This window comes from Marmota flaviventris, chromosome 10, assembly GCF_047511675.1.
Source record: "Marmota flaviventris isolate mMarFla1 chromosome 10, mMarFla1.hap1, whole genome shotgun sequence".
NCBI lineage: Eukaryota > Metazoa > Chordata > Mammalia > Rodentia > Sciuridae > Marmota > Marmota flaviventris.
In genome coordinates, this window is record NC_092507.1 from 71,576,804 (window position 1) to 71,603,417 (window position 26,614).

The 26,614-nt window shown below is 38.7% G+C and overlaps 1 protein-coding gene and 1 long non-coding RNA gene across 5 annotated transcripts in view; one reads left to right on the top strand and one right to left on the bottom strand.

Moving 5' to 3' along the window:
* Syde2 (synapse defective Rho GTPase homolog 2) overlaps positions 1-1,722 on the bottom strand; it is a 41,517-nt gene extending 39,795 nt beyond the window's left edge. For all 4 annotated transcript variants that reach the window (XR_011708871.1, XM_027935086.2, XM_071617994.1 and 1 more), the window contains exon 1: positions 268-1,722. Coding sequence is in view for 3 of the 4 variants with exons in the window: in XM_027935086.2 (XP_027790887.2) it covers positions 268-1,594 (1,327 nt within the window). In the remaining variant the exon portion in view is untranslated. The remainder of the gene's footprint in view (positions 1-267) is intronic.
* Positions 1,013-26,210, top strand: LOC139707256 (uncharacterized). The gene is made up of 3 exons (XR_011708872.1): positions 1,013-1,638; positions 15,814-17,980; positions 23,025-26,210. It is a non-coding gene; the product is annotated as an uncharacterized lncRNA (long non-coding RNA).
* The last annotated feature ends 404 nt before the right edge of the window (positions 26,211-26,614 follow it).

Genomic DNA, 26,614 nt, shown 5'->3' on the forward strand with positions numbered 1-26,614 from the left:
CCAGTTTTAGGAGAAGAAATTTAAAAAAAAAAAAAAAATCTGCATGCCACTGTCTAAAAAAAAAAAAAAGAAAGCAAAACAGTGAATGTGAATACATCACACTAAATAACCTCGAAATCGCTTTAAATTGCCACTTCTATGACACTTATTTTAGCACAGTCACGTATCTGTCTGCAAAAACACACTTTATTCTTGGCTCTAAAGACAGGCGCGGTGGGTAAACACTAAGGCTTGCGGTGCTAGCAAACAGACTGCAAAGTATCCTACCTGTCAATGTAATTCTTTGATCGGGAGGCACCGAGAGGATGGGGTTCTCACGCACTTTCAAAGTGCCCAGGTTAGGAGAAGTAGCCTGCGCCACCGGGACTTTAGAAGGTGTCCCACGAACGCGACCCTTCATTCCCAGGGACAGCAGGCGACCTTTGTACATCCACTTCTGCAGCTTCTTGACTGTGACTGTGGACGGCTTCAGGGTGGGGGAGCCCTCCTGGCGGTCTTCTTGACCACTGCGGATCACAGAGGGCCCCGCAGGATGCCTGAAAGGACTTCTCGAGGAGCTGCCGAGGTCCTTGGAGCCCGGAGACAAGAGGCCAGCAGATGCTGCGGCCCGGGCGCTGCCCCCGCTCCAGCCTTCCATCCCGCCTCCACGTGGCGGGGACTCGTCTGGGTCCCCGCGCTCGCCGCACCTGATCCAGCTGTCGCTCGGCCACCGCTGTAAAGGAAGAGGCTTGGAGCCCACCGGGAGGCTCTCAAGGCTTCTGCTGCAGGACAGCCTCATTCGAGGAGTCCGAGGCCGGACTCCCTCAGGCTCCCTCGGAGGCGACCAGGGCGGGGACACCTGCTGCTGAGGGCAGTCGCCGCCTCCCAACTCCCAATCTCCGGGGCAGGCTCTGCAGTCCTCAGCGCCGCGGGGGAAAGGTAGCTGGCCAGGAGCCCCGGCTCCCGCGAGGCAACCGCGATCCGCCAACCCCCCGCCGCCCCGCCGCGTGCCTGAGTCAGGGGGTAGGTCGTGCATGGCCTGGATCAGCAGATAATAGGCCTCTCGCAACTGGGTTTGCAGCCTGCCCGTCTCCAGGCTGCCGCCCTCCGCCCCCGAGGAGGAGCCCGCCGCAGGGGGAGGCGGGGGCCGCAGCTCCGCCTCCGCCCCCTCAGGCGCTGGCGCGGCCACGGATTGCGAGCCGCCGGGCAGGTTCTCGTAGTAGTCGGCGTTGTAGTCGGCGTCGTCATCCTCCTCCTCCTCCTCTCCACTGCCTTCGAAGCTCAGCGCGGCGTGCAGAGTGGCGCGAGCTAGCCCGCGACCCGGGAGAGGGACCGCCTGCCCGCTGCGCGGCCGAGGGGCGAGCGCCCCGGACCCCGCCGAGGACCCTCTAGCGCCGCGCGCCTCAGGTGACGGCGGGGGCTGCGTCCAGCTTGGCCCAGCTGCGCCGGCGTGCTCGCATGGGGGGCAGTCCTGGGCACACCAGGTGTCTCCTAGGGTTGCGGAGGAGGCCGCCACCGCAGCTGCAGCGGCCGCCCGGAATCCGAGCCCCCCGGCGCTGCGGGGACCCCTCCTCTCCCGGAGTTTGGACAGAGTCCTCCTCAGAGGGTCCGCCATCCCCTTCTCCTCAGCAACTGGGCTCGCCCGGGTCGCGGAGAGAGGTCAGAGCCCCGTCGTGGAGAAAGTAGCGCTCACGGAGGCGGCGGCAGCGGCAGTTCCCCATGACCGGCGCTGGCCCTTGCCGGCTCCTCACATACTTGGCATAACTCTGCCGCGGGAAGGCGTGGGGGAGGGCGGTAGCGCCGCAGCGCGCATGCCCCGGAGGGACTGGCCGCAATGGGGCGCGGGCCCGGGGCGCAGAACTGCGTTCCCGCGGTGGGCGCGCGGCAGGTAGATTCCGGGGGCGCGCGGAGGGCGGTGGGTTGGGGTTGAGCTAAAGACCGCGGAGGGAAGCGGGAGTTAGCGCGCGCGACGCTTGGGGAGCTGTGAGTGGAGGTTGGGGTAAAAAAGTTCCAGCCGGAAGGTGAATCTGGGCTTGGCAGCTGCAAAGTTTTAACCAAAGAAAGGGAAAGTGCTCTCCCAGCTGCTACCCCGCCACCTTCACCAGCCCCTCCCCATTGCCACCACTGCTTGAGGAGTGTCTTAGATACTGCAAGTCCTAGCTTGAGAGAAAACAAAAAGATTGTTTTGACGGACAAAGTATGAGTGCAGGTGTATCTCACTTAGTGCAATGTGTTCTAGAAATGATCTATCACGTTAACCGCACAGAGGTCTTGATGTTGAAAGGAAATTTGCAGCGATTCCTTTTCAATAATTCCTTTTGTTTCCGGACACGTTGGTGCACACTTGTAATCATAGCAACTTGGGAATTTGGCAGAAGGATCGCAAATTCTAGGCCAACCTCAGCAACTTAGCTAAGCCATAAGCAGTTTAACAAAATCCTGTCTCAAGATGTGGCTCAGTGGTAGAGCACCGCTGGATTTAATCCCCAGTATTTAAAAAAAAAAAAAAAAATTGTCCAAAAAATCACCACAGATTTCTTAAGTCTTCCTTTTATTTTTTTTTAATTAGTGCATGCTGCAGCATTAATTATTAGATAATCAAAACTTGCAAAATGGACCCACATATTTAATGGTGTCCCCCATCAGCCCGCCTCCAAGCCTACCAAATTAAAAATACAAGTTTGCAGCTTTCAATTATTTTTTTAATTACCTTTATTTTAATTCATATGTCGGGCTGAGACACAATTGAAGTGAAATCGAGAAACAATGTAATTTGGAAATACCAACTCCCCCAAATATCAAATCCCATGATCAGTATAACACTATTAAACTAAAGTAGTTCTTGTTGCCACATATTAATTAATTGATCCATCAGTGATAGAAAAATCAGTCACCACCAAATCAGATTTCAGACCTTTTAATTTTTATGTATTGGAAAGGGCTCTTGTCTAAACTACTCATAAATGTGCCTAACACCTTGCACAGTACCTGCACTTAGTAGGTACTCAAGAATAAATAAATGCTAATGTTACTGAGTGAAAGAAAATAACTTGGCCCTAATTTACCTTACTTCATAACTATATTTCCCTGTGTAAGTTGTGTTATTGTTTGCATCAGAGGCTCTACTCTCTAAATTTGCTGTGATTTATACTACCTTTAATACCAAGTCTGCCTGTCATCTGGAATAATTTTATCTGCATCTGTATTTGCAAAAATCTTACTGATCCTTTACATTCAGTTTCCTTCACTATGAGGTCATCTTTGACCTCATCTTTGTCCATCTCCCAGATGGACATGATCTCAAGTTCTTCCAAACTCCAATAGTGTTTTATTCCTACCCAGCACCACAACCCTCTGGTATATTTATAGCAGGGGAGGAAAGGTATGTGTTTGTTGTTTTATATAATTTGTGTGCATTTCCTACCTCCCTTAAAAGAAAATCCATAAATTCCCTAAGGGCAGAGACTATAGTTGACCAGTGTATTCTCCACAAACTACAACATCTTAAATACTGTATTACTTAATACTTAATAATTACTTAGTACTTAAATACTGTAAAGAAGTTTTGTTTTTCCTGTGGTGCTGGGGATCATACCCAGGGCCTCAAGCTTGATAGGCAAACACTGAACTGCATCTGCAGCCCTACCGTCTGTGATGAATAAATATTTTCAAATTACTATCAATTTTAATTTAAAGAAAACAAACGACTTCAATTTCCAGTCTATTGCTTAACTCTCCACTAGACCATACTTCATTGGTGTTGTTTTAAAAATTAGTAATGGATAAGAAACACAGTTTGTTAAATAATCTTAATTCTTATCTAGGAAAATACTAGGAAATGTTACACTGTAATGTGCATACATTCATATTTATTATTCTTACAATATTTTTATTCCATGGACCTAAGGCTATTTAATGAATACTCAAAGCATAAAATTGTTTCCCAGTAAAATATTCCCACAGGAAATGACTGATAACAAAGCTGCCAGTAAGGGTGTCTATAAACACAATTTGATCTCTATCTCAGAAATTGTTTCCATTCCAACTCTGTTGCAAAATCTTTTCATTCTTTGTAGTTAATAGAGTTTTTAAAAACATCATAAGCTGCATATGTATATTTACATATATAAATAGGTCTAAGTTAAACGTCATCCTTAATTCAACTTGTTCAGGAGTTATAAAACATTAGTCAATATAATATACTATGCATTTTTCTAGGTATTACTCAAAACCAAGTCTGATGCAACACACCACACCTAAACTCAATATTACTTTAAAATTGAGAATGTTCTATCACATGAATTCACAATTTTAACATTTTGAGTCACAACAAATTAACAAGGCACTTGAGGTCATGGATACTAATTTTAAAAATATAAATCCCACTTTTCTATGTGTGCATTAATTTCAATAACAAGTTTGTGAAAGTATAATTCTAAGGAAATAGTACCCACAGAACTTACATTATACATAATTCAGAAAGTAACAAAATATGAACATAGCTATACTTTCAAGATCTTTCATTTTAGCAATTTATGCCCTGTTCTCTCACATATCAATTTTCTTATCTTTCTAATCATCAGATTACTATGAAAATTAGGGGATAAGTATACATCTTCCTGTGTTTATACTTGTTTTTCAATGACTTGGAAATCATTTTGATGCCCCACAAATTAACAACTGTGTGTTGGCACTGTCACAAAAGATATAACAACTATGGGATAGTAGGGATTCAGTAAGGCAGGGAGCCAAGCTGGGGGGGGGGGGGCGGTAATACTGACTCAGTCTGGGTGAAGGGGGGAAAAAAGCAGGGCAGGTTGAGGCAGAAGGCTAAGTTTAACAGCAATGGAAAGGAAGTGTCTATGTATGTTACAGTTATTTTTAGGTCATTTAGAGTGTGTTTGTCTCACTGGTGCTCAGTCTTCTATTATATTCTTACTGGAACCAAAAGCAAGTTTCACTATGGCATTTGCCCAATTCTTTCTCCCTAAACTATCTCACAAGCAGTTCCATCAGTAAGGAGTAAAAGGTACATTAGCCTAAACCATCTACTAAACTGCCCTGAGAGTCATGGCATATATGGCATGTTCTTCATACAGCAATTTTTACTGTTTCATAATTAACAATTTGTGGCAATTTATAACTTATTACTATCTCCAGTCAAAGAGACTTTTCCTATATGTATGCATGTGAGTGTTCTAACATTTATAAATGTACACTGTTTTAGAATATTCACAGATATTTCAGATTCCCTATCATATACATGTGATATGTAGAGTAACTTGCTCAAGTTAACCATAATAAGGGAAGAAGAATTCAATCCTTTCTGTCTGATACCAAAATTACTACACCCCTGCAGCATTTCCTTAAACATAAATAAAGACAAGGCATTTGCTATAATAGTACTTGCACTGACTTGAACCTTTGTTTTTATAAATTATTTAGTTGATCACCTTCCCAGAAGTTTAATATTTTATGAGCTTTTTGTCAAATGTATCTGAACATTGGAAAGCTGCTTGTTGAACATTTGAATTTTTTCTCAATGCAGTCCTCTTCAAAGCTATTAGTACTAAGTTCTTTATTTCCACTTAATTGTAAATCTATTTTCATTGAACCACAATGTGGAATTTCATCCTGATTGTAGGATAAGCTATAACTAAATACTTCAAAGGGAATATAAAGGCATCCCTTATGACCTAAAGCTCTCAGATAAACCTTTTTCAAGAACAGAATATATGGGCTGGGTACATACCTATAATCTTAGCAACATGGGAGGCTAAGACAGGAGGATTATAAATTCAAGGCCAGACTCGGCAATTTAGTGAGACTCTATCTCAAAATAAAAATGACTAGGGATGTAGCTCAGTGGTAAAGTACCCTAGGTTCACTCGCTAGTACAAAAAAAAAAAAGTAAAGGGAAATTCAGCTCACCTTTAACTTACATGTTTAAACCACCAGGTAACCAAAGATGATGAAAGGTAGTTGTTCTGTTTCAAAGTTATTAATCTAATAAATTAAGATTTGGAATGTCATCGTTTTGCACTGTAATGAAGTAATGGGCCTAATAATGAATCCAGACAAAAATCGCCAGTGGCCAATGTTAAAAGAGAGAGGCAACTTGACATGCCTCTAATCAATACCAGCTATGATTTTATTCATTTTAGTGTTATTACCAAAAATGAAATTGTTCAGTTTCAAGTTCTGAAGACCAATTTCCAGGAATTGCAAGAAACAGAAGAGCATGAAAACACTATAGGCATGCAGTCAACAAAATCCAACTGTAGGAAACTATATGAAAAATACTCATTTCTTCAACAGCCTAACTAATTGCAATTTATAGACTTTATTTAAAGCCTGATCTGAACAAAACATCTGTTAAAAAAAATAATCAGCCAATCAGGAAGATTTGAACACTGGCTAGCTATCTGATGATATTGAAAATTGTTACAATTTTAGATTTTTTTAAAAATGTCATTTTTAAAAAATGCTCTCACTTTTCTTCTCATTACGCTGAGATAATAGAAAACACTCAGGAGAGAACTTTCTCATCCTCCATTACTGTACCTACTAACCATCACTACCTGTGAATTGATAATCCACTGTGACCTTCCTTCCCCATTAAAAGAGATGAGCTACCCCTATCCCTGAGGCCAAATCTCTGTCCTCTACTTCATACCTCTCAATTCAAATTGCCATCCAATCCTACTGACTCCCTTGTTCCTCTAACACACCAAATTTATTCCTGCCTCACAGTCTATGCATTTGCTGTTCCATCTGCCTGAAATGATTTCCTCATGACCATCCTCCCTCCATCCAGGTCTTACCTCAAATGTTACCTTCTCATAGAGCCCCTCCCTGATCACCCTCTCTAAAATAATACTTGTGACTCTTCTTGTTCATGTGTTTTTCTTTATTGAATTTATTTATGTTACACATTGTATTTATTTTCATAAATGTACTATTTAACATTACATTGGATGTCTATTTGCTTGTTTATGTGACACCATTGTCTCAGCTTATAGAACACTTTTTTTTCTCATGTAGATGCTCCATATACATTAATTGAATGAAAATGTGATTCTCATGCCCAAGACAAGTTATCACATGTTTCCATTTCCCCCATAGTGAAATTGGTTTGTCATTGTTTCATAGGGTGTTGTTCAGAGGATCAAAAGAGGTAACAGTCAATACAGTCGAACCTTGAAAACATGTGAAAGAGGTCAGACACAAAAGACCACATGCTGTATGATTTCATTTTTATGAAGGATCCAGAACAGGCAGATACACAGAGATAGAAAGTTGATTAGTGGTTGCCAGCAGCGGTGGGAAGGGGAAGTTAAGAGTGATTGCTAAAGAGCTTGTGGCTTATTTCTAGGTGATAAAAATATTCTGGAATTAGATGTGGGTGATGATTGTAAATATACTAGAACCTACTGAGTTTTATAGTATGTATATTATATCTCAATACAAAAAAAGAAGATGTACTTTCTTGCCCTGTTGTCTTTTGCTATACTCTCAACTAACATTAATGGAAAGTCTTAACAAATTAAGAAAACATGTTAAGGGAACCTTTAAGGGAGCATTGGTAATGCGATTAAGAACAGCTGAAAAGCGACTTCATTGGGCAGTTGCTGTTGGAAATGCTTTCAAATCCTAAATCCAAGTTTTTCCATAGAGACTTCAATTCCATCTGTTCAAGAAATAAATATAAGTGGCTTCTTAAAGTTTACCAAATGCTATGGTTTGGATCTAAAATGTCCCACTGAAAACTCATGTCTTAAAGGCTTGGTCCACAAAGCAAACATGTTCAGAGATGTAGACTTTGGAAGGTGATTGAGTCATGAGGGCTCTGGCCTCATCAGTGGGTTAAACCATTGATGGGTTTATAATTTAATGGGCTATTAGGGAATGGTAGAAACTTAGGAGGTATGGTCAATTTAGAGGAAGTAGGTGCTTGGGAGGTGTGCTCTTTAAGACTATATCTTACCATAGTGGCACACGCCTATAATCCCAGCAGCTCAGGAGGCTGAGGCAGGAGGATTTTAAGTTTAAAACCAGCGTCAGCAACAGCGAGGCGCTAAGCAATTTAGTGAGATCCTGTCTCTAAATAAGGTACAAAATAGGGCTGGGGATGTGGCTCAGTGAGTGTCCCTGAGTTCAATCCGCTGTACCTCCTCCACCGACCACCAAAAAAGACTATATTCTATCCCCTGGCATATTCATTCATTCTCATTCATTCTCTCTCTCTCTCTCTCTCTCTCTCTCTCTCTCTCTCTCTCTCTCTCTCCTTTACTTTTTCTCCTACTCCCATCTCTCCCTCCCCCATCCCAGCTTCCAGAGCAGCTATATTCCCACTGACCCTCCCCACCATGATATTTTGCCTCAACCCAGGCCCAGGAACAGTGGAACCAATTGACATGGACTAAACAGTGAACCAAAAATAAATCTTTCCTCCTTTAAGTCATCTCAGGTATTTTGTCACAGAGGTGGCAAGATGACTAACACACCAAAGAATTCAAATCGAGGTTTACAAAATTAGGTCAACAGTAAGACTTCTCTGACCCCTCAATCTCTAGTTTCCACCACACAAATACAAAAATATTTTTCAGTATTTAGATATAACAATATTTTGTTTCCTGTCGGAAACTCTCGGTTCTTTTATATATAAAAAATGATTATGTGATCAAGAACATCACTTACCCTTATAAGCAAGAAACTACTGAGAAAACCCATAATTATCCTGAAAGAGATATGTAAGTAAACACATCTTTAGTTTTTTGGTATTCTTTTACTGGAGGATTTTCTCTAAGGTGGAGGGTAAGGAGCTACATATTAAATTACCTAACATTTTAGAATAGCAAAGTATAAATTTGGAGAGAAGACACAAACCAAAAACTACCTGACAACTTCTTCCCTGATTAGAATCATCTGGTTATTCAATTATATGTAAAGAAAGACCTATGGGTAAGCACTTATTTATTAACCATTTCAGTTATTACAGAAGGAAGCTAGATTTGGGGGGGCGGGAGAGTACCAGGAATTGAACTCAGGGACACTCAATCACTGAGCCACATCCCCAGCCCTATTTTGTATTTCATTTTGAGAGAAGATCTCACAGAGTTGCTTAACCCCTTGCTGTTGCTGAGGCTGGCTTTGAACTCTCAGTCCTCCTGCCTCAGCCTGCTGGGATTACAGATGTGTGCATCTGTGTTACACAAAATCAGTTACTTTCCTCCCAAGCTTACTTTTGCAAGAGCACCTATAACCATTAATGACTATAGTTTTACTATAGAAAAACCTCAATTTTTCTATCTCAGTTTCTATTTTAAATTGTGCATGCATGAAATTATGCACATACAAGAAAGTGGGACACAGTATATACAGAGCCAGAAATATCAATTCGGTGTAGAAATAGTAGATTCCAAGAAATACATTACAAGTGGATTCTTTCAAAACAGGAGAATTTTATCATAACATGTTTTTAAAAGGTTATAGATAAGTAAATAAAAGTAAAAACTTCTGTTTTCATGTACATGGGGGGTAAAAACACTGATAAGTCAGGCCAAGCAGATAGAGCAATTTCTTGACTGAAAAGTTCTGCCTCTAGTTACCAATCATATGACAAGGCAGTCATCACCAAAGCAATTCTTTCCTGGATTATACATTTTTGAAGGCTGAGATCATGTGTAATTCTTTGAATCATAGGGCCTACCTAGTATTCCAATTTTCTACCCATCTTTTGTACTATGGATACCAGTCTCAAGTCTCATTCTTGTTCACAAAATACACCAACATTTTTACCATTTTAGTTCATCAAGAAACAAATGAAATTCTTTTACATATTATTAGTGAATATGAAATGAAGAATAGAACCATCTATTTTGTCATCAAGATAGACAATATCACCATCTCTATTGACTCATCAAAGATGAAGCATGATGACAGTTTTCCAAGATGTACATAGAGACACAAAGAAGAATAACTTAAATCACTGTCGGACTTATTCTCACATACTATGTCCTAGTTTTTCAGTAGAATCCTTTATTCTACTTACTTGTTGAATTCTACGTCTTCAACAAATAAATGCAAGTGACTTCTTAATTAAGAGTCAATAAGGGCCTACAGAGTCATTAGCAACACTACAGTGGCCCGTGGGAAGACCACAACCCATGCAAAAACGGCGATTACTCTGAAAAAAAACTGAAGCTGAGTTCCTGCAAAGACAACTTGACCTTACATGTCTACAACAGGGTTCCAAGCTCAATCCCTATTGGGGCCAGACAAGTCCTGCCAATGAATGTACAAGTCCAGGTACAGCAACCAGAGAGCTTAGTAAAAGGGAACAGCTACTTTCTCAGTTTGAGGATGGACAGCTACAAAGAACCACCCCCCGACACCCCATCCCCTCATCCTTGCCCTCTATTTGTTTTCCCCTTTGGATGAGGAAATACATTTCACATTCTCAAAAATGCTATATAGGCTACTCATGGGTGCGTCAACCAAACCTATGTGCTGGTTGCATTTTTGACCTCTGATCTTCAGAGACTAAGAGACTAACACATAAAAGTTGTTTCCAAACAAAGGATAATTAAATACCATAATTTAAAATAATCTGTCAGCCTTATGACCAAATAGCTAATAATCTGTGGTGATGATCAAATTTCTTTTTTCTTGTCTTATTTTTCATCACTATAATAATCTCAATGTCAGCATGAGGTTTATGTATGCGAAGATTTTGTAATCTTAGTCTGATTTTCACCAAAATATTCTGGGAGTAATAAGTGAACAAAGTTGATCATAACCACATTAAAATGAGAGAGATGAAACCCAGGAGGGGAAAACCTTTAAATGACGGTTATTGAGGCCTGAGAAGGATTCAACCCCAGTTAGCCAAATTTCTAGTACAAATTCTAGTACATTTTTAAGTTCCTAGTATATTTTTTTTTGAGAGAGAGAGAGAGAGGAAAAAAAAAACTTTTCTCAATATTTATTTTTCAGTTTTCGGTGGACACAACATCTTTATTTTATTTTTATGTGGTGCTGAGGATCAAACCCAGCTACCTGTGCATGCCAGGTGAGCGCGTTACTGCTTGAGCCACATCCCCAGCCCTCCTAGTATATTTTTAAAAGCACTGCTTATCTGATAAAAATTATGCTTTTCATTAAAGCCATGACAACCTGTAAATATAAAAAAATGAAGACAATTTTTAAAATATCACTCCCCCACCAATACACAAGTATTAAAATGGATTCAGTTTTCAACTTCTCATAAAAACTAGTTGCTGCTGGGAAACCATATTTTTCAATATTTCAACATCATTAGTAGCACTATAGTTTATTCTGGTAATAAACAGAACAATTATCTTAGAGCATAATGTTTATTATAAACATCAGCATTGGTACTTTCTAGTGTATTTGATGTAACATCTCTGAGGAAGGAAAAAGTAAAAAAATAATAACTTATTTTACAACAAGAATTTCAAATGACCCAATAAGAATGTCATTTCTACCAAGAGCTCTGTGAAATTACATTGAGAAATAAAAGTGTGTCTCTTGGGGCTGGGGCTGGGGCTCAGCGCTCACCTCGCATGTGTAAAACCCTGGGTTCAGTCCTCAGCACCACATAAAAATAAGTAAATAAAATAAAGGTATTGTGTCCAACTACAACTAAAAAGTAAATATTTTTTTTAAAAAATGTGTCTCTTTAAATGCAGAAGTTCACAAATCTGAAAATTTTTTTAAACTATGTACAATAGTCAGCAACCTTATAATTACATAACCAAAGATTGTTAAAATAAAAAGGGAACAAAGCTTCTAACAAAGTTCAATGCATAAGTCAAGAGTGCTTGGAGGTATGAGCAGTTTTATGTCTCTGTTTACCCTAGGATAAATTAAATGAATGAGTATTTAGTACATGAATCATGGTTATATTTAGTCTACATACTACAGGAGAAGCAGAAGAAATTTTTTTTTAGATAAAATGTATTAATAAAAACTGAACATATACCCATAGGTCTGGATACATCCCCCTCCTCAAGAATTCAGTCATGACAAGTAAAATATTAAATAATTGTGAAGGAAAAAGGCAAGTTAGGGTTTGGGTGTTCTGATTCTGGATAAAAGGCCCACCCTCTCATTTATGAAACGTGGACAGACTTATAAAGCACCTATTTGAGAAATCTGAAACAAAAAGAGCAAAAAGTGAATTGGGGAAAGACTGGAGTTCATAGGACGGATACAAGTAGTGCTTTCTTTAAGGTCATAGATAACTTGAAAATAAAAAAAAATCAAAGATAATTTTTCAAAAGTCTCAATGTAATCCTCCCCTCCAACCCATAAGTATTCAGTTTTCAGCTTCCCATGAAGCAATTGTTACTGGGAAACCATATTCTTCAATATTTCAATAGCATCATTAGCAGCACTAAAATAATAATCTGGTAATACAAAACAATTATCTTAGAGCACTATTGAAGATAAGTTTACATTTTATTATAAACATCAGCATAGCACTTGCTATGTATTTGATCTAACATGTCTGAAGAAGGAAAAAGAAAAAAAATGATGGCAAGCTGGGCACTGTGGCACAGCGTATAATCCAAGTGACTTGAGAGGCTGAGGCAGAAGAATTTGCAAATTTAAGGACAACTTGACCAATTTAGTGAGACCCTGTCTTGAAATAAACAAAAAGGGATGGGGATATAGCTCAGGGGTGAAACACCCCTGGGTTCTATCCTCAGTACTTGGGGGGGAGGGCAATGAAAGGGAAACATCTCTCCCCCTCTTCTTTTCTTCTTCCTCTAGTAATCTTTGACCTGAATGCAATATAATCTCAAATCTGGAAATGGGCACTGGGGCCCAAAAAGAAAAATCTCCCAGAGAAGCTCTCCAGTTTTCTCTTACAGAGCTGGATGCAAGCACCTAATGCTCATAGAAAGTAAAGAAATAGAAATCACCAGGATTTTCTTCACAGAAAGCAGGTCTTTTGTATTCCTGCTTCCAAACAATCCTGTGGTGATAGTGGAGGCCACAGTGGGAGAATACAGGAGGCAACACTCTAAAAGGGGAGAATCTTTCTTGCTGAATGGTAGAGGTGGGGCACCAAGATAGTGGCACAAGCCCTCACTGCCTCTTTCTATGCATCTAGCTTCCTGCTGCTTGGTGTTGAATGCAAGCAGTTATAGAAGTGCATAGCATAGCCAGGTAACTAAAACCTCAGCTTGGTGGCCAGAGAGCCAAAAATGAGAGCGCCAGGGACTTGGAAAAGATTAGAGTGGGCACACCACTAAGCTATGCATAAATAGATCTGATCTTAATTAGCATACCAAAGACTTTAAAAACCAAACTAACAGCTATAACATACCCCCTCCACCCTGACCCAAACTGACCACCAGATGACCCATATGTGGATTAGTTCAGAATAGTGCAGCAAAGGTTTGAAATACTGAGCTGATGTTAGAACCACAGCTTGCATTGAATTTTGCAGCCTTAACCTGACCAGGTGGATTGCCTACTAAAACTAACAAATACAGGGCTGGGAATGTGACTCAGAGGTAGAGTGCTTGCTAACATGCGTGAGGCCTGGGTTTGATTCTCTGTACCACGAAAACAAACAAACAAACAAAAACCAACACTCTGTGTAGGACTTAAAATCCAGAATTTCAGAACATAATGTCCGATATGTCCAGAAGATAATGCAAAATTACTCAAGTTACAAAGAATCAAGAAAATCTTAACTTGCATGGTAAAAGATAATCAGATACTAGTACTAACATAACACAGATGTTGAAATTATCTCACAGACTTTAAAACAGCTATTGTACAAACACTCAGCAAAAATTGTAAACACTCTTAAAAACAAGTAGAAAAATACAGAGTTTAAGTAAAAGTAAAGGTTTTTAAAAAGAGAAAAATTTAGAATTGAAAAATACAGCAACCAGAATTTAAAAAAAAAAAAAAACCTCACTCAGTAGACTCAAAAGAAAAAAGGAGATGACAGAGGAAAGTCAGTGAACTTGAAGATAAGTCAATAGATATTTTCTAATATGAACAACAGAGGAAAACAATTTGTTATGTTTTTTGTTGTTATTGTTGCTGTTTTGTTTTTTAGTGAACAGAATCTCAGGAACATTTGTGTTAAAGGTTTAACATCCAAGTCATCAGTTCCAGAAAGAGAAAGAATAAGGTGCTGAAAAAGTATTTGAAGATGTAATGACTGAAATTTTTCTGATTTTGGCTAAACACATAAACATAGATATTTTTAAAATTCAATGAATTCAAGTAGGAAAAAGTCAAAGAAATCCATGCCCAGAAATCATAATTAACCTACTGAAAACTAAAGACTAAAAAAAAAAAAAAATCTTAAAAGTAGATGAGTAAAAATGATGCATTACCTGCAAGGGGGACAGTGATTCAGGTAACTGCAGATTTCTCATCAGGCCATGAAGATCAGTGCACATTTGTCAAGTATCAAAAGAAAAGAACTATCAACTTGAAATTGTGAACCCACCTAACTATACTTCAGGAATAAAGTGAAATAAAAATATTTTCAAATGAATGGAAACACAATAATTCACTCTCAGTAGACCTGCTCTAAAAGAATCATTAAATAAAGTTCTTCATACAGAAATGGTACCAGAAAGAATTTGACTGGAGGTATTCAATAATACACTTGCATTTATTTGAGGGTGTGAATTTAGGGCTACCATTTTATTATTTGCTTTCTGTATGTTCCCTCTGTCATTGTTTTCCATTTTTTCCTCTTCTTTGAGGTTTTTGAATATTTTTATGTTACATTTTAGTTCATCTATTGTCAATCTTGACTCTCTGTACAGTTGTTGTTGTTTGTTTGTTTATTTGTTTGTTTAGTACAAAGGATTGAACCCAAGGCCTCACACATGCTGGACAAGTGATCTACCACTGAGCCACATCTCCAACCCATTTTACATTTTATCTTGAGACAGGGTCTCATTAAGTTTCCCAGGATGGACTCAAACTTGGGATTCTCCTACTTCAAACCTACTGAGTTGCTGGGATTTTAGGTATGTGCCACTACACTGAGCTTTTATCTTTTTAAATTGGTTAATCTGGAGGAATAGTATATATATACGTTTTTTAGTCCATGTAAAATCAATATTTTACCACTTCAAGTGAAATGTAGAAAGCTACCAACATAGGGGTCCTTCCACCCTCTGTGTTAGCCAGCTCTTTGTCCCTTTGACAAAAACCCCTGATAAGAACAACTTAGAGGAGGAAAAGTTTATTTTAGGCTCACAGTTTTAGAGGTTCAGTCTCTGGTGGGTGGACTCCATTGCCCTGAGCCCACGGTAAGGTAGAACATGGTGGTAGAAGGGTGTGGTGGTGAAAAACTGTTGAGCTCATGGCAATCAAGAAGCAGAGAGAGAGATCAAGACACTAGGACCATATATAAACCCCAAAGTCACATTCACAGTGACCTACTTTCTCAGCCAGATCTTATCTTCTTACAGCTACCACAGAGGACAGTAGTCCTTTCAAATTATCAATCCATCAAGTGGATTAATCCACTGATCAGATTATAGCTCTTATAATCTAATCATTTCACCTCTGAACATTCTTGCATTGTCTCACATACGATCTTTGAGGGGACACCTTATATCCAAACCATAACACCCTCCCTCCCCACTTTATAATTATCTACTTTTTGCTTTCAAGCATTAAATATATTTTGAAGAACTGTCAAATAAAATGGAACAGTCTATTAAATGTACCTATATATTTACCATTTCTATTGTTCCTCCTTCATTCTGTTGATGAAATTATTTGGTAAAATAAAGTGAATGCTTTTCCTCCCTGCAGGATGACCTGGTCACCAACTTCTGGGCATCTGATCTGCCATCAAGCTAGCCCACACTCAGTCTATAGTACAACAACATTCTTATAGGTGAACTGTGCAAGTACATTGATAGCAGTTTGATTGTGATGAGGTCTTTCCTCCCTGGAACAGAAACATCTTCAGTCTTCGTTTCTTTTCTATTGCTGTAATACTTGAGTCTGGGTAATTTATTTTAAAGAAGAGTTTATAGTACTGGAAGTCCTAGAGCATGACACTGTCATCTTCTCAGCTTCTGGTAAGGGTCTCATGGTGGAAAGTGGAAGGACAAGTGAAAGAGAAGCAAGAAGAAGCCAAGGAAGCAGAACTTTATAACAACCTGCTCTTTTGAGAACTAATCCAGACCCATGGAAGTGATAATTCATTCACTCCTGCAAGAGAGCTCCACCTCATGACTCAAAACACCTCTCAATATGTTCCATCTCCCAACATGGCTGTATTGAGGAATTAAGCCTTAACATGAGTTTCAGTTGACAAACCACATTCAAACCATGGATATATTACCCTTTTTCTTTTCCTTCTTCTTCTCCCACTTCTCCCCATTCTCCATCATCTCATTGTGTTTTTTTGTTTTTGTTTTTGTTTTTGCAGTCCTAGGGATTGAACCCAGTGCCTTGTTCATGTTAAGCAAACACTTTTACCTCTGAGCTATATCCCAAGCTGTTTGTTTTTCTTTTCTTTTATTTCAGTACAGGGTCTTTCTAATTGCCCAGGCTGTCCTCAAACCTGTGTTCCTCCTACCTCAACTTCACAAGTAGCTGGGATTGTAGGTGAGCACCACCAGTCTCAGCATAGCAACATTCTTTATATGAGTTTGCCTTCCCTCCATACAACACTTCTTTCAGTGCCGTTATCCATCCATGGACTTACAGAATGCTTTATCCTTGATCATAACTTTGGTTCTACACAAAGAATTTATTTTACAACAAAAGACATGTGGTGTAGAATATGTGCTCTGAGTTCATCAGCTCTATATTTATCCCACAACTCAGAAGCAATTACCTGCCAGAATGGTGGAGAGGTCACCTAAAGGCCAAATTTTGGTGCCCCTGAGGGACAACACCTTATGAAAAGAGGATGTATTGTCACAGGACACAGTATAGGCTCTGTATCAGCAACCAGTATATGATATTGTTTATACAATAGCAAGATACAGAAGTCCCAGAATAAAGGAATATAATTATGAGGAAGGGCATTCCTCTCACAATTATAACTCACAACCCTCTCACAGAATTTTAACTTCTTGCCTTGAAACTTTGAACTTGATTGGCTCTGAGATTTTAATTCAGCTGAGAAGAATGCATTAACCAAGAGACACAAAAATATCTCCATTGAATTGTAACTTAAAAAAAACACCCAACAGTTTTTGGCTTCTCCAGCCATAGATCTAACAGATAAGAAGAGAGGTATATCAGGTAGTTGTTGCTGCAATAATGCTGCATAACAAACAACCACAAAAATCTCAGGGGCATACAACAATGAATACTTCTTATCATAGGTCTGCCGATCAGTTGGGGGAGCTCTGCCAAATTTGCTATACATGTCTTATTCTGCTGCTTGGCAGAAGGAGCAGTGGCTGCCTGCAGCATGCCTCTTCAGGCCTAGACTTGAATCTACTATGTATCTCTGCTCACGTTCCATTGGCCAAAGGAAATCACAAGGCCAAGGCCAAGGATACATATATTCAACTTTTCTAATTTTTGTGCTTTGATTTTTTATTGGTTCTTATGGCCCATCTTGGTTTTAACCTTCCTCAAACTCCATTGTTCATATTTAATATTTCCCTTAGACTACTGCCAATCCACTTTCTTCCCTGACCTGTAACTTGCAACTATTCTAACGCTTTTCTAATCTGCTGATCTACCTTATTCCCAACCTTATGCACACTGGAACCTTACCTGAGTTTCTATGTTCCTGTAGGAAATCTAAACCAATCCCTCGCTTCTTTTCCAATTTAGAACATAACAGAGGAGAACTAATCTTTTTGGAGACCTTACTTTGTGCCAAGCACTAACTGATATACCATCTCATTCATCTTCATAGCTCTGAGAAACAGGACTTTCAATCCCCATGACACAGATGAGAAACCTGAGGCTCAGAAAGGGAAAGAACTCACCCAGAATTACAGAACTGGTAAGTGATTCTTAGAATTCACACCAAAACATACAACTGATTTCAAAACTTAGTCTTTCTCTCTTTATCCAATTGTCTTCATCCCACCTGACTTTTCTCTAAGTCACAGGCTTAACCCTTTGTTAATCAAATCTGGGTTCTTGCTGTTGCCTTTGGGAAATCTGAGCAAGTGACTTCATTGTCTTAGGGACAGGAACAAGTCAAAGACTGCTGAGTCCGGTGGTACATGCATGTAATGCCAGCAGCTGGGGAGAATGAGGCAGGAAGATTTCAAGTGCAAGGCCTGCCTCGGCAACTTAGGGAGTTCCTAAGCAACTTGGTGAGAGGCTATCTCAAAAAAAAAAAAAAAAAAGTAAAAAGGTCTAAAGATGTGACTCAGTGATTAAGCACCCTGGGTTCAACCCCCCAGGAGAAAAAAAAAAAAAAAGGTCAAAGACTTATGATTGAAGGAAATTACCTACTCTGTGCCAAGACCATGGATAAGACCTGGTGAAGGAGGCAGAAATGTTGGCTGGGTGGAGATGAGGGCACTCACTCAGTGTGAGCCTAAATGCACAGGGGTAAGAAAACACAGAACAACTATGCTTGGGAATAGCAAGAGGGTCTGCTTCCATAAGAATGGGGGATGACTGCTGGGTTCCAGGAAGAGAAAAGAGGCTTAACATCCAATTGGGAGGCATATTTGAGCTAGACGGTGTATGAAAAGAAGAGTGAGTGCTTTTTTCCTCTAATGGAAATCCCAGAGAAGTAAGCAGTAATTACTGCCAAGACCTGTCAAGGCTGAAGGGAAGCAAGGATTTCATTCCATCCTCTTATATTAACAAAAGAATGAACGAAACTATAAACTAATTCTCTGTGCAAACATTCCAAAACTGTAATTGGAGAAACAAAGAGATCATGGTATGCTTAAGGACCCAAGAATATGTGTGAATGAGGTCAATTACAGGCCATGGACAGAGAGAGGTAAAGAAGAATTAGGAAGGTGAGTTATAACCAGAAAGGCTACTAAAGGAAGAGTCTATCAGAAATCTCTCTGTGGGAAGAAGTGGAGCAGATATTCATCAGTATCACCAGTCAGATGATTAACACCAAGAACAATTGAAATTAAACCATAATTTAATGAAAGTTTTCAGGAATATATAATGAATTTCTCTCTAAATACTTAAAAATCCTAGAAACACAAAATTTCACCTGTAGATGTAATTTTCTTACATGGAAATTAACACTTTCACTATAAATTATCTTCCGGCATTCAGTCATTTCTTAACCCATAAACATAAGCATTATTGGTGAATTCCAATTACCTGTGGCTAAAGAAAAGGAAGAGAATGATACTTTTTGTGTCATTTGAAAGACAAGCAATGGATCAAAGTTATTCACTTGGCTTATTAAATATGTCCTCCAAGTGTGATAAATCCATTCTGAAAATATGTGTTTGTTTTCATTGGCATAGAGTCATATTTCAAAGCTTTGGACTCAAGGGGATGTCATTTAATTTTTGATTAGTGACAGAATTTTAGTGCAAAAAAATTGCTTGGATTAGTCATCATAACCATTTGCATACAAGATTCTAAACATGGGGCTCTTCTCTGAATTTTAACAATTTTACCACAATTTGATTTATACATCTTCCCATGTGGCATCACTTGATCCTGAACATCTCTCCTCTCCAAGTACCCCCTCTCCTTCCCTGCTCAACAATCTTTCAGGGTCTTATTGTTTATAAGAATGCATTCTGCCTGTCATTTCTTCCTCCCTGCTTTAATCTCTTCTGGTGCTGTTACAAAATGGCATAAACTGGTGGCTTATAAACAATAAAAGTTTCTTTGTGGCAGTTTTGGAGGCTGGGAAGTCCAAGATCAAGGTGGCAGCAGATTTGGTAGTTCATGAGAGATCGCTTTCTGACTCAGATGGTGCCTTCTCCCTGTATACTCTCATCCTCTCTCTCCAACCTTGCTGGCTACCTTTATGTTTCTCAGACCTGCCCAAATTTTACCACTAGGGGACTTCACACAAAAATTTCTCTTTGCAGAGCATTCAGGGTCAACTGTTGTTTGTCCTTCAGGTTGCAGCTCCAATGTTACTGCATCAAAGAGTTTCTGGTCATAAAACATCACAAACTGTAATTAACTTCTTTATTGATATATATTTATTTGTTTAGTGTCTGTCTCCCCCACTAAGATGTAAGCTCCTAGGCGGAAGGAACCAAGCACAGGTAGAACCCGATTTCTTACCCAGGGCCTTGGTACTCTACCAACTGAGCTATATCCCCAGCCCTAGATATGTTTTAAATAACTGTATTTATAACTTCTACTTTGTTTCAGTTCAACTATTGTTCTTTGTATCCTTAGCACATAGTCAACAGCTGATGAATGAATGAATGGAAAATAAGTGAGGCCAAAGACAATGGCCTTAACACAGAAACATGAATCAGTGTAAGACTATGAGAAAGAGAGGAATTTTTTTTCTTTTTTAATTTTTTTTTTTTTAGTTGTTGACAGACCTTTATTTTATTTATTTTTATGAGGTGCTGAGAAACAAACCCAATGCCTCACACATGCCAGGCAAGTGCGCTTCCGCTGAGCCCCAGCCCCAGCCCCAGGAATTTTTTTTCAATGCTGGGGATGGAACTCAAGACCTTGCACATGCTAAAAAAGTTCTCTACCACTGAGCTACATCCCCAGAACCCTCCAAAGAGATTTCTGAAATGGAAGTACCCCACAAAATCCATGGTGTTGATAATATAGTATCATCTATAAACTTAACAGTTATTTGCTCTAGGATAAATAAAAGTATCAATGGATTCAGGTGTTCACAAAATAAATTGATTCAAAGTAGTTCAGTTAATATGAAAATTGTGGCAATTTTTTAAATCTGATAAGTTGGCAGTAATTGCCACCGCCTTCCATCACAGAGCTAATGAGAGGAGCAAGTAAGAAGTTTTTCCAACCTGAGTACATGCCATTAATGTCTTCAGACATTATAATTATCTGTTTTAATAAAAGGAGAGGTAAGTTATGTTTAAATTTGGATATTTAACTATCATCCACTATATAGACACATTTCTATTAATCTATAACATTTAAGAGGAAAATAGCTTGACATGTATATTAAATACTAGATTTTTTTTCTTTCTTTTTTTTGGTGTTGCTAGGGATTGAACCCAGGGCCTTGGAACTGCAGGTCAAAGCCTGCAGGCCTTGAAAGGAGAAAGCAGGGAGTTCACTGCCTGGCCTCTAGCTTTCAGGCAGCTGTGTAATCCCATGGAACCTGTCTGGCAGCTCACAGAGTAACAAACTGAGCTATGTCCCCAGTCCTAGATATGTTTTAAATAACTGGTATTTATAACTTCTACTTTGTTTTATAGAATATTAACATTGATAAATTAATTATTGAAATACCATTAAGGAAGGTAATATTTTAATGGTTCATATCATTCACAATTATAAGCTGTGTCTTGCTACCCGTAGACAGAATGACCAGTTGTTATTCTTCTCCTTTTCAAAAGTAGAATGCTATTCTGATAAGGATTTGTGTTATTAGAAAATATTAAATGCTGGGGATAATAATATTTATCTTGTCTTAATCTCTCTTCTAATGACTTTTTTTCCCAAAACAACCTGCCATATTGCCCTCAATATAATAACTTATATTTAAATAGCACTTTTCATTTCTTACCCAATCTGTTTATTTTGGGGAAAAAAAAAAAAAAACAGGGCAAAGCTTGCCTAGGAATTCACTTTCCAATGGTGAATGTCAAAGATTACTCCAATTTCAGGGAGTTTTTGGTTTTTTTTGTTTTAAACATTTCACAAATAGGAAACAGTTCTTTGAACTATCAACAACAAACTAGAAACTGAAATCTTTTTTTTTTTTTGTGTGTGTGTGTGTGTGTGTGCGTGCGTGCATGCTGGGGATTGAACACAAGGCCTTGTGCATTTGAGGCAAGCACTTTTTTTTAAATATTCATCTTTTGTTGTACTTGGACACCATACCTTTATTTTACTTATTTCTATGTGGTGCCAGGATCAAACCCAGGGCCTCGCATGAGCTAGGCAAGCATTCTACTGCTAAGCCTCTACCCCAGCCCCTGAAATCTGTTTTTTAATGGAAGCATTGAGATCATATATCATGTTAGGCAGAGGGGAGAAATGTCATCTCAAATGAGTAAAATACAATCCTTCAATAACCAGAACTCTTGAGCTCAGACCAAAAGGGTATCGTCAAATGCACGTGTACATTTGTTATCTTAGAGCTGCTCTTGAGAGCTGGGGCTAGTGGAAGGGCCTTATTTCCATTGGCTTCTATAAATAAAATTTGAATCATTATATCATGTCTTAAAAGGGTTTATAGAAATACCAGGCATAGCTTTGAGTATAGCAATTTATACAACTACCTCTCTAAATATATGTCTTGGAATCCTTATTAAGCCAAGTAATAAGGGGCATTACCACTTCTACTGAGGCATATTTGTGTGACAGATTAGACCCTGTTTAGGCACCTATTTACAGGTCAAAGCCTGCAGGCCTTGAAAGGAGAAAGCAGGGAGTTCACTGCCTGTGTAATCCCACGGAACCTGTCTGGCAGCTCACAGAGTAACTGCTGCTGCTTGCAGATAAGACCCTCTTGGAAAGCCTGATAGCCCTGGTCAATAAGGAAACTGCAGAGAGCAGCTGGAATTTTCCAAAGCATCAAAACAAATCTCTGATTTGAAAATGTGCTCATACCAGGCATTACAGAGAAACAGCTGTTGAATATGATTTTTTGTTAAGATAGATGGCAAATCTTTGCTTCTCAAAAATTAGTCATACACAAATCTGTAATCTTATCTTGATCATAAGAAACCATTGTTTGGTAATCTGTTACATCATTGAAGCAAAATAAGCCACCATAGCCATAAAAACAGGCTAACACTGGATTTCCACAGTTCTTTCAGCCAGGGTTAGAAAGTGCTATCAAAACATGTCAAATGTTTCATGATTTCTCCAGTGGAAGGGCATAGCCAATCCCATTTTTTAATTAGCCTGAATTTTCTTGCTTCTAGAAAAGGAGAATTGACTTGGTCAGGGAGCAAATGAGTGTCCAAGCCACAACCCACCACAGAGTGAGGCTTCCAACCAGAGGAGGGCTGGAGTCAGTCCTAGCATCCTACAGCTCTCACGCAGCTGACCTGATCCACAGTTCCTGACACAACTCAGGGACCAGAGAAAGCCACTGAAATGATGCTTCTGTGTCTATATCTTTTGCTTTTAAAAAATTCTGGTCACTACAGAGAGCATTTGTTAATGAAAGCCAGATACCAATAAGCCTCTCATTGTGAAAGAAATGTTATCAGAACATAATACACAAAAAGACCATGGAGATGTTTCAGCCAGAGAAGAAAGAAAAAGACTGTGTGGGCAGATAGCAGTGAGAGGGCTGGAAGGTAGAAACCCCGGGTACATTCTGTGGTTGAGCTGTTTGGAGCAGTGCCCTCTCCCTCTAGGTCTCTCTCAGCCACTGGTTATTCTGATTCTGCCCCAATTGTCCTCTCCTGTTAACACCACTGGTTAGTGTAACAGGTAGAGTTTCCACCAGGATTATGACTTCACATTCTCTTCACCTGTTGGCTCAGGAGGATGAGGCAGGAAGATTGTGTGTTCAAAGTCAGCCTCAGCAATTTAATGAGGCCCTAAGCAACTTGGTGAGACCCTATCTTTAAATAAAATATAAAAAGGGGCTGGGGATATGGTTCAGTGGTTAAGCACCCTGTGTTCAATCCCTGGTACCAAAAAAAAAGAAAAGAAAAAGAAAAAAACAACAACAACAACAAAAACTCTCTTCTTCACCTGTTTAAAACAAGCTACATGTTCATATGAATGGGTTCACCATGAGAAAATCACCCAAAACGCTGTACATTCTGTGTTGAAGTCACAGACGAATTACTCTCATGAATTCATTATATCAAGTCGATAGCCATAGATGTCGTTTAAAATTAAGGAAGCAGAGTGGAGGAACAAAACCACTAAGTTGCAGTTCTCTAGATAATGTGGGCCATGGAAGAAAGAAAATTAAAGATTTTGTTGAAAGAATGAAGAGAAAATGAATCTTTTAGCAGAATTTGTTCTTTTGTATCACAGTGAAAATTTTCCTAATAACAAAAACTCAGGCCAAATGAATTGAGATTTACTACATTTTATTATTTAGGGTGGAATACTAGATAAAACAAAATTGGATTGTGACAGGCACGGTGCTGTATACCTGTAATCCCAGTGGTTCCTAAGGCTGAGGCAGGCAGATCTCCAGTTCAAAGCCAGCCTCAGCAAAAAAGCAAGGTGCTAAGCAACTCAGTGAGACCTTGTCTCTAAATAAACTACAAAATAGGGCTGGGTGACTGAGTGGCTTAGTGATCAAGTGCCCCTGAGCTCAATCCCTGGCACAAAAAAAAAGAAGAAAGAAAGAAAAATGTTGGTTTTCTTTTTTCTCTTACAAGGAGGGGTTTGAAACCAGGGCTTCTTGCAAGTTAGGCAAGAACTCTACTATTGAGGTACATTCCACCCCTTCTTATTTTTATTTTGAGACAGGGTCTTGCTAAGTTGCCCAGACTGGCCTGGAACTTGCAATCCTCCTGACTCAGTCTCTCCAGTAGCAGGGATTACAGATGTGCACTACCATAGCTGGTGACAAAAGCAAATTTTAAAATCCTTAAATATTTTTATTGCTTTAAATCAAATTTAAATAAAGTAGGAGACTATTCAATATTTTAAGTATTTTCATGACAACATTTCAAGTTTCTCCCTAAATTAATATCTGATTTCACTAGAAGTTTATTGAGGATTTTCACTTGTTTCCCCAGAATGAAAATAGTTTTGTATTTTTCTGATTACATAAGTAAAATATTTTTTAAAAATTGAAACCAATTTTACGTTTTATTTATATTTTTATAGATATGTATGTGTCCATATATATATATGAAAGTAAAAGTGACCTGATACCTTGTCATCCTGAAATGTATCACCCTACACTATAAACATTTTGGTGAGTCCTTTCATGCATCTCACATATCTACATACAAATTTATATAGACAGAATAACATACATGCTGTTTTTATTATGCCACTTAATTTTTTTTTAAAAGAAAAGAGAGAGAGAGAATTTTTAATATGTATTTTTCAGTGGTCACAACATCTTTATTTTATTTTTATGTGGTGCTGAGGATAGAACCCAGCGCCCTGCACATGCCAGGCGAGCGCCTTACCACTTGAGCCACATCCCCAGCCTGGCACTTAATTTTTTAATGATATTGCTTGATTGGTTGTCCCCATGCTCATAGTCAGATACATACACTCTCTGTTCAAGAGTGTGTGTGCACTATGTGTTTTGCTTGTCTCATCTAAACTAAGAAAACTGGATAATGTTAACTCATTCTTTTTAATGGCTGCAAAATTTTTCCATTGGTCCACAGGAGGAACCATAATTTAATCACTTTCTACCTAATGTCTAATTTTTGTATTTTTTCCAATGGTAAAGATACAATAAACATTTTTATATGTATATCCTTTCATACATACTATTTCTTTTACTTAAGTAGGAAAATGCTTACAAACAGGATTGCTAAGAAGAAGACATATATATTTAACATATGTGTGTATGTGTGTGTGTGTATTTAATTTTAAGTTTAGTTTCCAGAGTACTATAACAATTCACATTCCTACTAGCATTGTATGAGGATGCCCTTTTCCATAAGTTCCTGAAAGCAGTAGGTGTTGTCCCAGTTTTTTTTATTTTTGCCAATCTGATATCTATAAAGGGATATCTTGTTGTTACTTTAATTTGCAATTCCCTGATTCCTCATGAAGTTAGCCATTTGGGCATCTTTTTCTTTTTTCTGGTCATCTTGGATTTGCTCTTACATGACTTGCCTATCTACATCCTTTTTCTATTTTCTATTGTTACCATTTCCTTCATTTTTTGTATTGTAAAATTCTTAACCCTTTATTTTTCATAGGTGCTAGAAATATTTTAACGAATTTGTCATTGTCTACTGAATTTGCTTGTGGTATTTTTTCCTTGCTAATACTTTTTATCTTTGAGTAGTTATTGACATTTGTATTTACAGCTCTTGCTTAAAAATCCCTTCCATATCTAGGACTAAGCTTCTTTTTACTTTATCTTATTAATTAACAAATAAAATTACATATTTTCATTGGGTACTGCATGGTGTTTTGAATTATGTTTACATTGGAGAGTCGCTTGATTGAGCTAATGAATGAGAAACCTCACATACTCTTTTTTTGTGTGTGTGGCTAGAATGCATAAAATCTTCTATCTCAATGATTTTGAAGGATACAATGCATTGTTACTATAGTCACCATTTTGTACAATAGATCTCTTAAACTTATTTTTTCTATCTAACCGAAATTTTATAGGCCTAAGTTTCTATTGTTACACTTTTTACATTTATATCTCAAATCCATCAGAAATTTGTTGCTAGTCTATTAGGCCAACAGTCTCACTTTTATTCTAACATTTGTATGGTGTGGTATTTATCAGTGAACTAAGTCATCCTTAACCACTGAATTGACAGAACATTTTGCACATACTAAATTGCCATATGTCCTAGGATCACGGGGGGTGTCTTTAAAATATGTACAA